This window comes from Tupaia chinensis, unplaced genomic scaffold (assembly GCF_000334495.1).
Source record: "Tupaia chinensis unplaced genomic scaffold, TupChi_1.0 Scaffold000695_1, whole genome shotgun sequence".
Classification (NCBI taxonomy): domain Eukaryota; kingdom Metazoa; phylum Chordata; class Mammalia; order Scandentia; family Tupaiidae; genus Tupaia; species Tupaia belangeri.
In genome coordinates, this window is record NW_006160218.1 from 2348948 (window position 1) to 2365174 (window position 16227).

At 52.1% G+C, this 16227-nt stretch overlaps 1 protein-coding gene across 1 annotated transcript in view; it reads left to right on the forward strand.

The window, feature by feature from the left end:
- The window catches only part of SLIT2 (slit guidance ligand 2), a gene marked incomplete at its 5' end in the record, with an annotated part of 289592 nt that overhangs the window by 270836 nt on the left and 2529 nt on the right, over nucleotides 1-16227 (forward strand). Inside the window, 5 exon segments of the mRNA XM_006160628.3 lie at nucleotides 5521-5658; nucleotides 5758-5998; nucleotides 7541-7671; nucleotides 11343-11497; nucleotides 15735-16023. Of these exon segments, the coding sequence (XP_006160690.2) occupies nucleotides 5521-5658; nucleotides 5758-5998; nucleotides 7541-7671; nucleotides 11343-11497; nucleotides 15735-16023 (954 nt within the window).

Consider the following 16227-nt stretch of genomic DNA (forward strand, 5'->3'; position numbering starts at 1 on the left):
CCAAGAAAGCCACGGCCCTGAGTGGTGGCGGCTCTCCCGAGCTGCCAGGCTCACTCACTTGCGGAGCTAGAGCTGGGTTGCAGACTCTCCAGTGGGCGGGTTTTCTGCTCCGTGTTGCTGCTCAGGCACTCAGCGGCCCATTCACATTGCGGTTGGTCTACAGCAGAACATGGACTAGAGTCCTCGGAGTGACACAGGCTGGTCCCTGGGAGACGCGCTCGTACAGACAGCGGTCAGGTAGCTTTGTCTGCCCTTTCACCTGGTTTGGAATGAGCCCCTGCCCGGCCAGGGCACACGCAGTGACACGCCTTTGTCTCCGCGGTGCTGGGTAACCACGCACTTTCCCACCCTTCATCTTCTCGTGAAATGACCCAGACCTAATTGCCATCGGATTCCGAAAATGAGAAATTACTCAGATCAGGAACAGCTTTACAAGAGGAAATGAGATTTCAGTTGGAACTTTAAGAAGTTGATATCTACCAAGCAGGTCATCAGACACGCTAAGTCGGGGGGAAGCGTGTCGGAGACACACCCCTGTTGCCGTGCCTTTCTAAGCTCAACCCACATGAAATGCTTACTCTCAAGTGTTCTTTTTGTTTCAAGTTTGGTTTTTATCTTACATTTTACAGATACAGGTACGGTAGCAGCACTTGCAGGTTCATTGGCTGTCTTGTTGGAAAAAAAGGGGGTCAGCAGGTGACGTGGTGGTTAAGGGTGCTGGACTCCCACATGGCTGGCCATGGTTCAAGTCCTGGACTGGAGGCTTACTTTCTCATCTCTCTCTCTCTCCCCCCCTCCCTTTCTCTGGTCAAATTAAAATAAATAACAACAAAAGAACAGGTTTGATTCTCTTCCATTTCACTTTAGTTTACAACCCAAGGGAGCATCCAGCTTTTATTAACATTTTTATTTCATTCAGAATTCTGCATCACGTTTTATTAAGCCAAAAACTCTAAATCATCATTGATCTTGCCCTAATTGAGTTTTGCAAATTGAAAGTGCATCGCTGACCTGGGAAATAGCCTTTTCTCCTAGAGAAATGAGTCAGGAAGGCAAATTTCCCGGAACTTTTTAGCTACTACACAGATCCGTAGAGCTCCGTGTGTTGTCATTATAAGATAACGCATTAGGAAGATGTAATGGAGACTATTAGAAAATAAGAGAGCATCTGAAGACTGATCTTTCATTAAACATCTGCTGCTGCTGTCAGACTGTACACTCGCAAATGTGCATTTTGCCGGGTTACGGATGAGCTGATCTGGAAACCCACCGTTCTCCGCAGACATTCGTGAGCTTGTTCCACGGCTGCACATACGCAGCCGCACACGCTGACGTCAGGGCACGGCCCACAGCTCTCCTCCTATGAGTAATCGCGCGTCGTGGGACAGGTCGTTGCAGGAAGAAAAGGGACTTTATAGGATACGAAGCTGCTCAAAAAAGCCTCTACTGACAAACGTCATTGGGGCAGCGTACTGTGCTTCCACCTCATTTTCTCCTTCCCGAGCTAACAGAGCCGGTGCTTTCTCGCTGTGTTATGTATCTCATAAATCTCCTAAATCGCTCCGAGATATTTTTAGCGCATGACATGCCGTAAGCAGTATTTTCAAGCATGCATCTTACTTAGTCGGCTTTTGGGCGTCTACACACTGCATTTTATATTCTTTGCTTTCTTCCTCACCCCGAGTCAGGTAATAGAGTTGGGGGAGTATGGCAGGCTTTATGTGCGATACGGACTTTAAGGATTTTTCTTTCTATCTTGAAAGTCCATCTGAGGAGCAAAAGAAAGACAACGATTTGGTCCTAAGGCAACTCCGCGCTCTAACGGGCTTGAAAAACGGTGTGTGGAGGGCACGGAATATAAAAACTCCTAGCCAGCCACTGCGGTGAGCGTGTGGTTCCTCAGCCTGCACTTCGATTTCTTTGCTCAGATAAATAATTCAGAGTGTTTCAAAGCGCGTCTTCTCTTAGTGCTGGCTCGCATCCGCTCTGACGGGGCCTCTTCCTTCAACTCTCCGTCTACCCGAGAATGCGTGCTCCACTTAGGGCCACTGAACCGCAGCCTTGCTGTTTATTCTTGGCTGGGCCCCTGCAGGAAAGCCGAGGCCGCTGAGCTGGTTTTATTTCGGGACTCCTACACGCACAGCTGAGGGTCTGGCTGTGACTCGCGGTGGCCTGTGCCCACCATCCGCTGTTATTCTCCGCCCTCCTGGTTTAACACGCTCAGACAAAACCCCCCGTGTTCGGTCATGCCACAGTCATTTCAGTGTTTTTAATTATTCTTCCTCCAGTCCTCATGGCTTTGAAATAGAAATGTAGATAATTAGTGCAGTCTGAGCCATAAAGACTTTTATAGAGTTATAAAGGTTCATATAGAATTATTATTTTAGAGATTTTTGCTATAGAGCACGTGTGCTCACCAGAGAGCCAGAAAGTGAGAACTCACTCCCCATGGAGGATGTCCACACCGCAGTCCCTTCTCCATTCTCCTCTCAGGATTCTGGGCATGCACCCATATGTGCCTGGCGTGAGTTTTAAGCTGCTGGGTCTGGGACTCGAACCATGGTTGACTACATGCGAGTCCAGCGATGTAACCATTATGCCATCTGCTGGTCCCTAGAATTATTTTTTTAAACCCTACCATTTATTGATCCTGCAGTATGTATCAGAAACTCTATTAGTACTTTACGGATGAGGTTTAGGTTTAATCTAATTTTAACAAGGCTGCAAGGTGGAGACAGTTACTATTCACATGTTACGATGAGGAAAGGAACATTTAGAGAGATGGAGTAATTCACTCGCGGTGACGTGCATTTTATGCCAAGTGCAGAAAGGCAAGCACGCCCCGATCCTGCTTCCATGTGGAATTTTTAAATGAGCTCACAGACCCAGGGTAGCACAGTGTGACCAGCGGCCTGAAGTGGGAAAGTGGGGTGCAGACTGAGCGGCAAGACGAATAAGCCCTGGAGACCTAACGTGCAGCACAGCGCCTGTCGTGAACAGGAAGATGCATTCGGAGTTTGTAAAGAGAGGAGAGCTTAAGTCTGCTCACCACAAAAGAAAAAAAGGAAAACAGAGGAGGGAGGGAGGGGGGGGGGGAGCTCCGAGGTGGCGGACCCGAGCTAGCAGGATTGCAGTGGCCGTTTTCACAGTGTGCCCATACATGCAGCCTCACACTGTGCTTCTTACATGTGCACAATTTCAGTTCTCAAGTATACCCTAATAAAGTTGGGGGACGGTGATTAAAGGGAAGAACATATAGCACACATTTAGGAATACAGCCAGGCTGCAAACGCAGTCCTGAGTAACTGCAAAGTCTCTAAACCGAAGTTTCCAGGTCTATTTATTGTTTTAAATCAGTGACCCCTTTTCTTAAACCCCAAACAAACGCACAGAAGCCCAGTGCGTAAACCTAATAAATCCCACGCGGAGTGTCGTCAGAGGAAGGGTGCAGGAGGGCTGCCCTGCTCGTCAAGGGCCCGACCCCTGTGCCTTCGGCAGAGCGTTGGGTGGGGATCGCTCTCGGGCCACACCACTTCTCCTGGGCAGCTGTGAGGTCCTGGGTCCTCTGTGCCCTGGTTGGAGGCTCCAGCGGTCAGCACGAGAGACTCTAACAGGTGCTTGGAGGAATGAGTTACCCGACACCCCGGGGCGCCGGCTCACACCCAGGCTGTCTTGTGAGTTTCCTGGGTTCCATCCCTAGCTGTAGGACTTACTTAGAAGCTGGACGTCCTTGGGCAGGGTCCCCCAGGTTTCTCGCTGTAGCACAAACGTGAGGGTATCCCAAGTGTCACCATCGCCAGCCACAACGCCATGGGGAGGAGTCGGTGACTTCATCTATGCCAAGTGCTCGGAACAGGGCTGGCGGTAGAAAACGCTCGCAGCTTTTCCACTGGTTTTCACACGAGTCTTCACCACAGTGTGGCTCCGATCCCTTCTGCCCTGCCCCACTGCAGCGAGCAGGCTGGGAAGCTTTCACAGGACGGGACCCAGGAGTTGGAGCCACTCCCCCACCCGAAGGGCAGCCTTAACGATTATGTAGATTCATTGTGGACCAGGGAATGAATATCAACATGTTTTCTTAAGGGGTTAGCAGATGACATAGTGGTTAAGGCACTAGACTCCCCCATGGCCGACCATGGTTTGAGTATTCAACCTGGACTCTGGCTTTCTCACTTCCTCTCTCTCTGGTGAGCGCACATACCCTATCACAAATTTAAAATAATAATTTTTTAAAATAATTCTTTAGGAAAGAAAAAAAAAAAAGAAAAGCATGCCAGGTGCATGTGTATACAGGACCAAAATCCCAGGAAGAGAATCGAGGAGAAGGGACGGCAGCATGGCCATCCCCTCCGGAGGGTGACTTCTCACTTTCCGTCTCACTGTCTCTCTCTCTGTCTTTCTCTGTTGAATGTAAGCACCCAATTCAAAAACCTAAAAATTATGCATATTTTCTTAAAATTTGGTTTTGTTCCAGTTCACCTGGTCTCTACTGGGAAATTTAAAGCGTCAATCGTGTTTACAAGTAAATATGAAATGCTTACTGTTTCTGGTCAGTTTTATAACACAGCACCTCTTATCTCACACGCGTCGGGCAGAAGTGAACACAAAGGGCAGTATAGACGACAAAGTTGGGAGGAGAAAGGAAGGGAGGGAGAGGGGCAGGGAGGGGACTGTGCAGGGGTGGAGAGGAACCCTGGCCCCACCGTAGGTTCTATCTGGGCGCGGAGGCTCGTTGCTCTCAGAGATCGAGCACAGCCCTCCAGTGGGTCACAGGGAGAAGCCAGCAGGTTCTGCGGACCAGAACTATCTTCTAGGAGCTTCTAGGCATCCACTCACTTGTTTGTTAACAATGGTACCACTTTGGGGCTAGGCAGTGGTACAGCAGGGACCTATCTGAACCCACGTGGAAGAGGCCCTGGGTTCATGGTCCTGGCCCTCCGTGACCAGGCCTGTGTGTGATGCTGTGGTCTAGGTTGGCCAAGACTGGGGGTGGGACATGACGTGAAGACCCTGTTGGGAACGGCCCCCTCTCGTTTTCTCTCCTCCTCTCATGGAAGAAATAAATGAATAAACTTTTTAGAAGATGGTGCCGTGTTTCCTTCCTTCCTTCCTTCCTTCCTTCCTTCCTTCCTTCCTTCTTTCTTTTTCTTTCTTTCTTCCTTTTTCTTTCTTTCCTTTTTGTAAGAGATCTGTGCCTTAGGATGCACACACTCGCTGGGGAGAGAGACAGAGAGACAGACAGTGAGGAGGAAAGTGAAACTCCCCTCCCGGGGCCATGGCCACACCGCAATGCCTTTTCCTCCGCTCTCCTCCCAGAACCTTGGCCACACATGCACACGCACCTGTCATGATTTGCAGCCTACCACGTCTGGGACTTGAACTGTAGTTGGCCACATGGGAGTCCAGCACCTTAACCACCCGCCCCCCCCCCCCCCCCCGCCATGCCATGTTTTCCAAATTAAGTGCAAGTGTCCTACTTCCTTTGGCTGGCCTTGAACCCACGGAGCTCTGTCCACACAGATGCGACTGCACCCCGGGGTACGTAGGCGAGCACTGCGACATCGACTTTGACGACTGCGAAGACAACAAGTGCAGAAACGGGGCCCACTGCACCGACGCCGTCAACGGCTACACATGCACCTGCCCTGACGGCTACAGGTGAGGCGCAGCGCGTCCCTGCGTGTGCTCGGCCCGCCCCCTCCGCCCAGTGCTCTTGGGCCACCTCTAGGTGACGCGTGCTTCCTCTCTGTCCTCCAGCGGCCTGTTCTGTGAGTTCTCCCCTCCCATGGTCCTCCCCCGCACCAGCCCCTGTGACAATTTCGACTGTCAGAATGGGGCCCAGTGCATTGTCAGGACGGACGAGCCCACCTGTCAGTGTCTGCCTGGCTACCAGGGGGAGAAGTGCGAGAAGCTGGTCAGTGTGAACTTCGTGAACAAGGAGTCCTACCTGCAGATCCCTTCCGCCAAGGCTCGGCCGCAGACGAACATCACGCTGCAGGTAAGGGGTCCCGCTGTAGCAGGGCTGCCTGACCTGAGGCCGCATGCAGCTTCAGAGATAAGAACCCGTGGTATTTGTGAAGGGTCGCAAGAGCATTTCCGAAGTAGACCAGGAGAAGCTGCGCGGCACGAGGGCCACTCCTGGCGGGGCACCTTCAGTCCTTCTCCGCACCTGCGTTTTCCAACCTCGCGAAGCCGGGTATTTTTATTTCCTACTTGAGTCTAGGAAAGAAGCACACAGCGACAAAATATGCCTCTCTGGGTGGTGCTTGGGTACACGGGCACAGGCATTGCATTCTTCGTCTGTACCGGGCTGCTGTCCAGCTCTTCCAGAAGGGGGTTCCCTCAGGAAACATGCTGCCGAGTGGGACGGGGCACCTGGCTCAGCCTTGAACTCAGCCAGACCCCCCAAGGACCCCTGAGAGCTTAGCAAGCTCGGCTTCACGTCATCCCACCAGGTCACCGTGTGCCTTGAACAAGTCCTCCCGACGCCTGGGAAAGAGGTTACCGTAGAGGAGGGAAGTGTGGGCCCTGGGTCCTTCTGGGGCCACATGTCTATTTCATCTCAAAGAAAGAGTTTAATTTGAACAGCAAAATGCAGTCTTGATTCTACGACTTTAGTCCGTGTCCCTTAGACCCTACCCTTCCCTGCAGGGAGGACGGGATTCTTTGGCAGCCATGAAGAAGAGGAGCCCGGGGCACCCGTCCCCACCTGCCATCACTCCCCGCACCGAGTGGTTTCGGCAAGCACGCAGTGGTGTTTCTGCTGCAGTCCTGACTTTTACTCACCTAGTCTTTTAAAAGTCCTTAAGGGGCCAAAGAGTGGGATGAGAGCAGAAATGCCCCCGTGCCTGGCCCCACCACACAGTGTGTTCCATATGTGGGGTGTAACTCCCAACTTTTCAGAACACTCACCCTTCACCTTTCAGCGCCATCCATAAAGCTTGTAAAGAAGCAGTGAGAGGGGGACCAGCAGTTAGCATAATGGCTATGTCGCTGGACTCCCACATAGTAGACCACGGTTCGAGTCCCAGACCCTGTGGCTTAAACTCACGCCGGGCGTGTGTGCGTATGTGCCCAGAATCCTGAGAGGAGAATGGAGGAGAAGGGATTGCGGCATGGCCATCCCCCCAGGGGGTGATTTCTCGCTTTCTGTCTGTCTCTCTATCTCTCTCTGTCTGTCTGGCGAGCGCACGTACCCTATAGCAAAAACCTCTCCCAAAAAAAGGAAAAAAAAAAAAGCAGCAGCGAGAGCCCCAGAAAAGAAGCAGCTGGAAGGCCCCAGCCAGGTTCCGGCACACCCCGCACGTTCACTTAAGTACTTGTCACTGTCGTTGTTCCATTTCTTCGGGAATCTATTTGCAGCAGTGCGATTTAGGAACAAGTTGCCATTCCAGTAAGAATGTTGGCATGCATCAACACTTTGTCCAGCCATAACAAAAAAAAAGTAAGCCCAGGAAAACCTCTTCCTGGTCTGCTCTTCCTTCCGGACGCACTGTCTGCCTAGCTGAGCAGCCTGGTGACGTCCAGTTACTTCCCACAGATTGCCACAGACGAGGACAGCGGGATCCTCCTGTACAAGGGTGACAAAGACCACATCGCGGTGGAGCTGTACCGGGGGCGCGTCCGCGCCAGCTACGACACAGGCTCCCATCCGGCCTCTGCCATTTACAGGTGAAGGTCTCTGTTACTGGGACAGGTGAAACCATTGTTCCATGCAGAATTGCTTCTCTTGTTACTCGGTAGGGGTGGGAGGGAAGAATCCGGCCACCGCCACCGCGGGCGCTCCCCGGTAGGGCAGGTTTAGGGGTCTGGCAGGAACGCATGGCGCACTTGTGGATAATTTGGATAATTTGGGAAGAGGTCGACCAGGGGACTGGGTACAAAGACGTGTGGGGCATGACCTGGGGCTGCCAGCCAGAGACGCCTTTCCGGTCCCTGTCCTTTGCCGTCCCTGTCCGTGTGCCTGAAGGACTGAGGGAGGGACGGGGTATGGAAGTCCCTGCTCGAAGGCTTTTAGGACAGGTCTGCCTGACAGGGTGGGGCCTTCAGTGGAGGGATGGGAATGCCCTCAGTCCTTCTGGAGGGAATTAGCATTTGAAACACCAGCCTCACACTCCTTCCTCCCAATAACCTCCACTGGCCAGTCTCCATGCCAGAAAACAAGGGATTTACTGATGCCAGCTAGAGCTCCTGTGAGCCTCCTGGGGCTCAGAGCAAACTGAGCCGGAGCTGGGGGAGCTCAGGCAAACAAAGGCAGGGTACAAAACATCGTGACCCGTCAGTTTTTTGAGCGCCTGCTATGTGCAAGGCCCGGCTCTAAGCTTTAACAAAGTGCCAGCTCTCCTGGAGCATGCAGAGAGTAAGGACACGGACTCACACAGTTCTGTCACAGGTAATCATGATTGTCCCGTCAGGAAATATTCTCGTGTAATAGTGACATTGATAAGATTGAAGACGTGCAAGAGGGAGCATTCGTAGGAGCTAAATTTGGGTGCTTTTTGCATAAGATTTCCCATCAGAGCGCCTCTGTTGGGTCTCAGGACCAAATGTCTGTCAGCCTTGTGACAAGATACTAGGTTAATAATAAGACCACCCTTTAGAGAAGGGATTACAGAGTCCTATCCAGTCAGTTCCAGGCAGGTAACTGAAATCAGTTAAGCAGGCTAAGCATAAGGAAAGAACCTGCTCTCTCTCTTCTTCACAAGAGCTAACTTTTCAGGAAAACACTATTACAAACAGCTTTGATGTTGGCACATGAAAATATTTCATCTGGCTCAGCCAGAGTCTTGATTTTTTTTCAAAGAAAGGCAGAAATCTGCCTTACCATTTGTTTTCTAATGTAAATTCCTCTCTTTAAATATCAACTCGCATGTTAAAACCATCTGTAAATAGCAATTGCAATTTGAATGCTACACGTGACAGGCAACCCATGGGGGGGGTCACACACATCTGCAGGCCACCCGGAGGTCACTTGGTGACAAGGGAGTGCGTAGGTCAGACATACACTGACCACAGTGGCCTCCCATTGAGGGATATTGTTTTTATCATCTCACTATGCTTCAAGACTCCACATCTTCGAGCCTCCGTGCTCATTCTGGGAAAGCAGGGTGGAGATCGGTCAGTCATTTTGGTGGTGAGCTCGCCTACCTGGGAATATTCGGAGTGTGGAAACAAACATGAATTTATGGAATTACTGGCTTCCTGTGGAACACAATAGTTATTTCACCTCAAATGATGATCAGGGGGTTCATACTCTTCACGCGGAACCCAAAGTCCCTGCTTCTGCTGGAGGATTGTCTCAGAGAGGAATCCGGTGTGAGGTCCAAGCCACAAACATCTCGATTTAATTTATGCCTCTTGTTTACGACACACCGATTAGGAAAAGTTATTCCAGACGTTTTTAGTAAAAGAGGCAACAATTATAATTGGCCCTCCACATCTGCAGTTTCAACCAACCGTGGATCAAAAATATTCAGGAAAGAAATTGGTAATAATACAGGAATAAAAATTAATACAGATAGAATACAGTAGAACTGTTTACATTGTACTAGGTGCTATATGTAATGTAGATATTACTTACAGTGGAAGGGGGATGCGTGTGGGTTATAGCAAGTCTTACACCCTTCTAGTATGTCTGTGGGCGTTGGCATCTGCAGGTACTCTGAACCAATCTCCTAGCGATGCCAAGGCACGACGGCACCTGAGGTTCAGACAAATACACATATAAAATGATCATTTGTCTTAACTGTATATTAGTTTTCATTTGATAATATATTTTAAGTAAAAAACGTATTAAGAAATGAAAAAAGAAAAAAAAAAAAGAAAAGAAATGGGAACCAGCAGTTAGCGTAATGGCTATGTCGCTGGACTCCCACGTAGCCGACCGCGGTTCGTGTCCCGGACCCGGTGGCTTAAAACTCACGCCGGGCGCGTGTGCATGCGTGCCCAAGATCCCGAGAGGAGAATGGAGGAGAAGGGATTGCGGCCTGACCATGCCCTCTTGGGGGTGATTTCTCGCTTTCTGTCTCTATGTCTCTCTCTGTCTGTCTGGCAAGCGCATGCGCCCTACAGTGAAAATCTCTCCAAAAAAAAAAAAAGAAATGAAAAAAGGAAGCAAGGATGGAAGGGAGGGAGGAAGGGAGGGAGGAAGGAAAGAAGGAAATTGAAAAGCCACGTGTGCTATGAGAAGATATTCCAGCCATATCACTGTAGGTAACGTCGCCTGTTCTTGCTCCTTTGCCTGACTTTTTATTCATAAGCTGTGGGCCTCACGGCTGAGAGAGGGCCGATCCCACGCGGGGACCATGTCGGGAGACGGTGCCATGACCAGGCCCGGTAGAGGGCACTCTGTGTCTCTTTCTCTGCCTCTCTCTGTGTGTCTCTCTCTCTGCCTCTCTCTCTCAACCTGCCATGCATACACATGAACTCTGTCATAAATAAAGAAAATATAAATTTTACAAAGATGCTGGTCTTAGAAGTGGAAAAACAGCATCAAAGACAAGTTTCAGACACGCGTACTTTAGATGCATTCAAGCTTTTTAGAGGACGATCGCTATTTTATTAACAATTCAGTAGTTAGTAAATGTACCCAGTCGCATGCCCATGAGTGCAGGTAATTGCTGCAGGAGTTTCTTCCTGGGAGAGCTGAGGGAGAAGTCGGGTGTAAACGCTCAGTGGTGGAGCACACGCCGTTTGTACTGTGCTGAGTCCTGTGTTCAGGCCTTGGCGGCGAAAGCAGCCCGTGTTGAGCACTTCATGTTCTGACGTTCCTAGCACGCGGCTGGACACGGACTTCTTCACGGTGAGGTCTCGGTGGGCGCCCTGTGAGAATGCATGAGGACAGAAGAGCATAGTACAGGCTGGCACGTGTGCAGGGGCGCGGCCCTGCCGACTTGCTTCTTCCTAGATCTGTGTGCGTGTTAGCTTCTAAGGCCTGATGCACCGCTTTATGAGAACAGAAGCCCAAGACCCCTCAGGACAGGGTCTCCCGGGTGTTTGGCCCAGTGTAGGGGCTGTGTCCACACAGTATCTTAGTCAGTGGAACTTGGTGGCGTTTAAGAGCAAATGCATGCATTAGTCTTCGCGTTTCCACGTACTGAGAGTGTGTGGCCGGATAATGATGAAATGTCCCATCACCGTTTCTCCCCAAGGGAAAACAAAGTTATTTAGTATCCAGTTTCTGAGAAGTTGAAATAGTCTCTCTTTGAAAAAAATCAAGGACCGATCTTAATGGTCGTTAACGTGACATGGGCCATACTCTCCCAGTGAGTGCTTATGAGTCTGTGCTTTAACTCTTCGGTGGAAATAGACGCAGGGTCACCCACGCTGCTTTCGCATTGCAGTGTGGAGACGATCAATGATGGGAACTTCCACATCGTGGAGCTGCTGGCCCTGGATCAGAGTCTCTCCCTGTCTGTGGATGGAGGGAGCCCGAAAATCATCAGCAACTTGTCAAAGCAGTCCACTCTGAATTTCGACTCCCCGCTCTACGTAGGAGGTAAGTTCTCCCAAATTCCAGGGGTCTTTAGGCCCTGTAGCCCTCATCCTAGGTCAACCCTAAAGTTACTGAAGCTCGTGCCGTGGTCAGTGACCCACAGCGATCAGTCACAAAAGACGGACAACAGCACAGATCAGAGGAGCCTACGTGGGTGAGGGCCGTTCTGCAGTCCCCAGTCCACATCTAGCTGTGACACGGGTAGAAAAGGACACTAACTATCATTTATTCTGTACCCATCACGGGGTGTGTAATTTGCACGTCATAGCACTGAGTCTAACGTTGATCCAGTCTACAGGAAAAGCTTGGTTAGGGGCCACAGGAGATAAAGAAGCGTATGTCGAAAGGAGCTCAAGGAGAACTGGGGAATAAAGCAGGTCGGGGGCCTACCTGCGGTCCGTGAGGACATGCATTTCCTGAACACGGACTGCTCCAATGCAGCGCCTCTCTCCTGGGCTTCGTCCTCAGAGACCTCGGGAGCTCGACATTATTTTCTCTGCTTTATAGCTCCTGAGGGTCGACATCAGGGGCTTTATATAAACTCCTTAAAGTTCACAAAGTCTTACGTTGCAGGTACCGCGTTTTGGGCCAGTTCTGTCCACCTCCAGAGCCGCCCGCATTGCCACCCGCTCCCTAACAGAGCTGACGGAGCGGTCTGAGTTCTGTGGCTTTTTGCTGATTTCTGGGCCCTTCTGACTTGTTTTCTCTTGATTTTATTAGACTTTCATTAGAATCCATTTTATTAAATCTTTTTAAAACCCCTGGGGCCAGCAGTTGGCGTAATGGCTATGTTGCTGGAATCCCATGTAGTCAATTGCAGTTTGATTCCCGGACCCGGTGGCTTAAACTCACACTGGGCGTGTGTGCGTGCGTGCCCAAGATCCCAAGAGGAGGATGGAGGAGAAGGGATTGCGGCATGGCCATCCCCCCTGGGGGGTGATTTCTCGCTTTCTGTCTCTCTGTCTTTCTGGTGAGCGCACGCGCCCTATAGCAAAAACCTCTCAAATAAAAAAGAAAAAATCCCTCCTTTAGGATGTACTACCAAAAACATCTTAAATGCAGATGGGATTGTTTACTTCTGGACATTTTTCAACAAGTAGAACAAAATAGATTTAAGCTTCAAAATGAAATGTGCTGTGCTATGCTCTGAGGGTACGGGACCTGGAAGAATCCACGTAGCGCCCTGCCCAGCAGGTCTGAGAGGCGGCCCTGCACCCCAGCCCTGTCAGCAGAGGCTGTGCTGGGTCACTGGTGTTCGGGCAGCGTGTGGCCTCTCGGTACCTTGGGTTCTCACAGCAGAGGAGCTTTGCCAGGAACACTAAGCCCATAGCCTGGAACACTGCAGGGAAGCGGAGTTAGCAGAGAGCCAGATAAACAAGCCCGAGTTTAAAAACAGGGACCCTTGAGGGTCAGCAGATGGCTAAGGCTCTGGACTCCAACATGGCTGACCACAGTTAGAGGCCCAGACCCGGACACTTGTGAGCATGTGCCCCAAATCCCCAGAGGAGAATGCAGTAGGAGCTGTGGTGTGGCCATCCCCCCTGGGTGATTTCTCACTTTCCTGCTCTCTGTCTCTGCATCTCCTGTGTGTGCACACACCTTATGGCAAAAACCTTTAAAAATTAAAATAAATAAGAAATTAAAACAGGGACTCTCTCTGAGGAGTGCTCAGAGGCCGTGCGTGTGGGGCCCAGGCCCTGCAGAGGTACTCCCTGCGAATGGAGGGGCAGCGTCACCCTCCTGGCATGGCCAACGCCCCATGCCGTATGCGACTCGAACAGTTCAGTCCTGCAGTTTTCTGCACAGCCATCCAAGAACCGTGTTACGTGATTAGACAAGAGAGGAACGCATCACATGCAGAGCCCTGTGCAGGGCACAAGACCCGCCAGGGCCACCAGTAGACCAGGACCTCACTCGACACACGGCCCTGTGACTGCCCCGGGGAGGAATGCACCCTCTCCAGGACAGAGCTGTTGGTTCCCTGTTCATGGAACTGGGCTGCCGGCCACGGTGCAGAGGGAAGGCTGGAACTCACTTCCATAGTCAAGCACGCAGAGACGGAGTGGCCAGCCAGTGGAGTGGAGGAGAGGGCAGACGGCTCCCACAGGGCTGGCTATGTGGTCCTGGGCCCAGATGCTGGAGAACTGCGCTGGGCGTGTGTGCCTGTGTGCACAAAATCCCGGAAGGAGAACTGAGGGGTCAGGGCGTGCGGCATGTCCATCCCCCCAGGGGGACTCTCTCTCTCTCTCTCTGTCCAGCAAGTGAATGCACCCTGTAGCAAATTCAAACAGAAAATGAAAAAGCTGACTCAAAACAGTCCTCAATTTTATGACATTTCATTAAAAATCAAGTGTCTGTATAGAGGACACACATTTTCATTCAAGAATCCCCGTGTTCACGTCACCCTTGAGACTGAGCACACTGACGGCGTGTCTCTCTCTGCTGCGGGACTTCGCCGTCTGCTCGGAGCCTGCCACCGTAGTGCACGTCTGTGATCAGCTGAGTCCATGGAAGGGCTTTCCCCAGAGCAGAGGATTCCTTCACCCGTCCGCCCCTAGAATGTGACTGTCACCCTCGGGACCCTACTTCAGCACCCATCCAAGCACAGCCGTGACCCCATGTCAGAGTCACCTGGCTGCGTCCTGCCCTTCTGACGGCTGTCCCCCATCTGCGCGGGATCAGAACCGCAGGCCGGAGACTGAGGCCGGAAGCCGCCTCCACAGTGGCACCTGTGGTGGTTCTCGGGCAGGATGAGCTTGGAAGTGACTGCTTTGGTCCTCCTGCTCTTTATCAGTGAGGAAACTGAGCCTCAGGAAGGGGACAAAGGGCTGGCCCAAGTTCACGCAGCCCAAAACAGAAAGGTTTGCTGTGTTGCTAATGGTTTTGCGCGCCTGCTGTCTGACCTTGGTCCCGGCTAGGACTGGGCAGGGTGTGATTGAATTGGAACGGGGCGGTGGCTCAGGACCAGTCCCAGATGGCTCTGGTCGCTGATCCCTGTACCCAGCAGATCCTCTGGGGGACAGAGCATGGTCTCCCTGGCTGGGAGCTCAGAGTCTGGGCATGGCCGAGGCGTGGGCGGGGCTGGCTGGGTGGGGAGGTGGGCAGGAAGTCTGCTGCTCTGAAGCCTGGGACTCCCTCCCTCCCCACCAGCCCCACCCCACAGTGACCCCCACAGCTGCCTCAAGGATGATGCCGTCCAGGAACTATTTCAGGGTCTGGCTTAGGCCATGGAAAGATTCCTTCATTTTGCCAACATGAGGGTTACCAGATTGAAAATACTCTGTTTTGAAAGAAGTTTCTTTTGTATGCCTGATGCTTGAGAAGATGAAAACTTCACTGTCAATTAACCAGGGGGGAGACGATGCGATGAGGTGCCGGCTTGACGAGAATCGGGGCGAGCGTCTCAGCCACGAGCCCCTTCCCTGAGCTCAGGGACTTGGCCAGCGCTCAGCGGGGGTGGCTGCCGAGTTTGCCTTTGGTGAGGCCAGGGTGGATAGCCACTGAGAGCCCCAGCACTCACCCTCTGGAATGTGGGGACCAAGCCTTGCCTGCAGGGTGGAGGGGTTCCTTTCATCGCCTACCTGGAACTCGAACCCACAAGGTGCCATGGATTATGCAGCCTGACCCCTCCATCCGAAAGACAGGGTGGAATCAGGGCGTTCCAGGCCCTGTGCCCAGGGCTGTCGGAGAGGGCCAGGAGGGAGGGGGTGGCATGGGTCCCTGGCGGCATGGCCTTTTCTGGAGCAGCTCTGCTTCTGGATCCTGTACCTACCTGTCCATGCAAAGTTGGGTTTGAAACAAATTTTTAAAGTTAAGATTTATGACGAATGGACTAGTCCTTCTTTCTAGCTATGTATTAGAATTGCCTGGCGTATCTTCTGTAAACACAAACCAATAGCACCTATCTCTTCTACACACACACACAGACATGCACATACACACACAGACACACACATGCATGCATACACACAGACACACACACAGACATGCACAGACACACACACATGCATGCATACACAGACACACACTGAGAGAGACATGTACAGGCATACACACAGACATACACACAGACACACACACATGCATGCATACACACACACATATATACACACAGACACACACACACACACGGTTTCCCAGTTCTGCCGGTCCGGGGGAAGGTCCCAGAATCAGCATTTCTCGGACATAGCTGTCTGAGGAGCTCCCTGAAAGCTTTCCCCTGACCCGCGTCCCTCCCCAGGCATGCCCGGCAAGAACTACGTGGCCTCTCTGCGCCAGGCCCCCGGGCAGAATGGCACCAGCTTCCATGGCTGCATCCGGCACCTCTACATCAACAGCGAGCTGCAGGACTTCCGGAAGGTGCCCATGCAGACCGGCATCCTGCCGGGCTGTGAGCCATGCCACAGGAAGGTGTGTGCCCATGGCACGTGCCAGCCCGGCAGCCAGACGGGCTTCTCCTGCGAGTGCGAGGAAGGGTGGATGGGGCCCCTCTGCGATCAGCGGGCCAACGACCCCTGCATTGGAAATAAGTGAGTCTGGGCGGCCTGGGAGCTGAGCCCACGGTGCGTGGGTGCCCGCCACCCACAGAGCAGAGCTCGGGACGGATGGCGGGAAGGATGGAGGGAGGGGGGCAGAGAGCACTCCACCCCTCATCCACGTCCAGCCACTCTCTTTCTCACCTCCCCATCCGGCCATCCGGCCACTCTCCGTTCTCCACCCATCCATTCTTACTT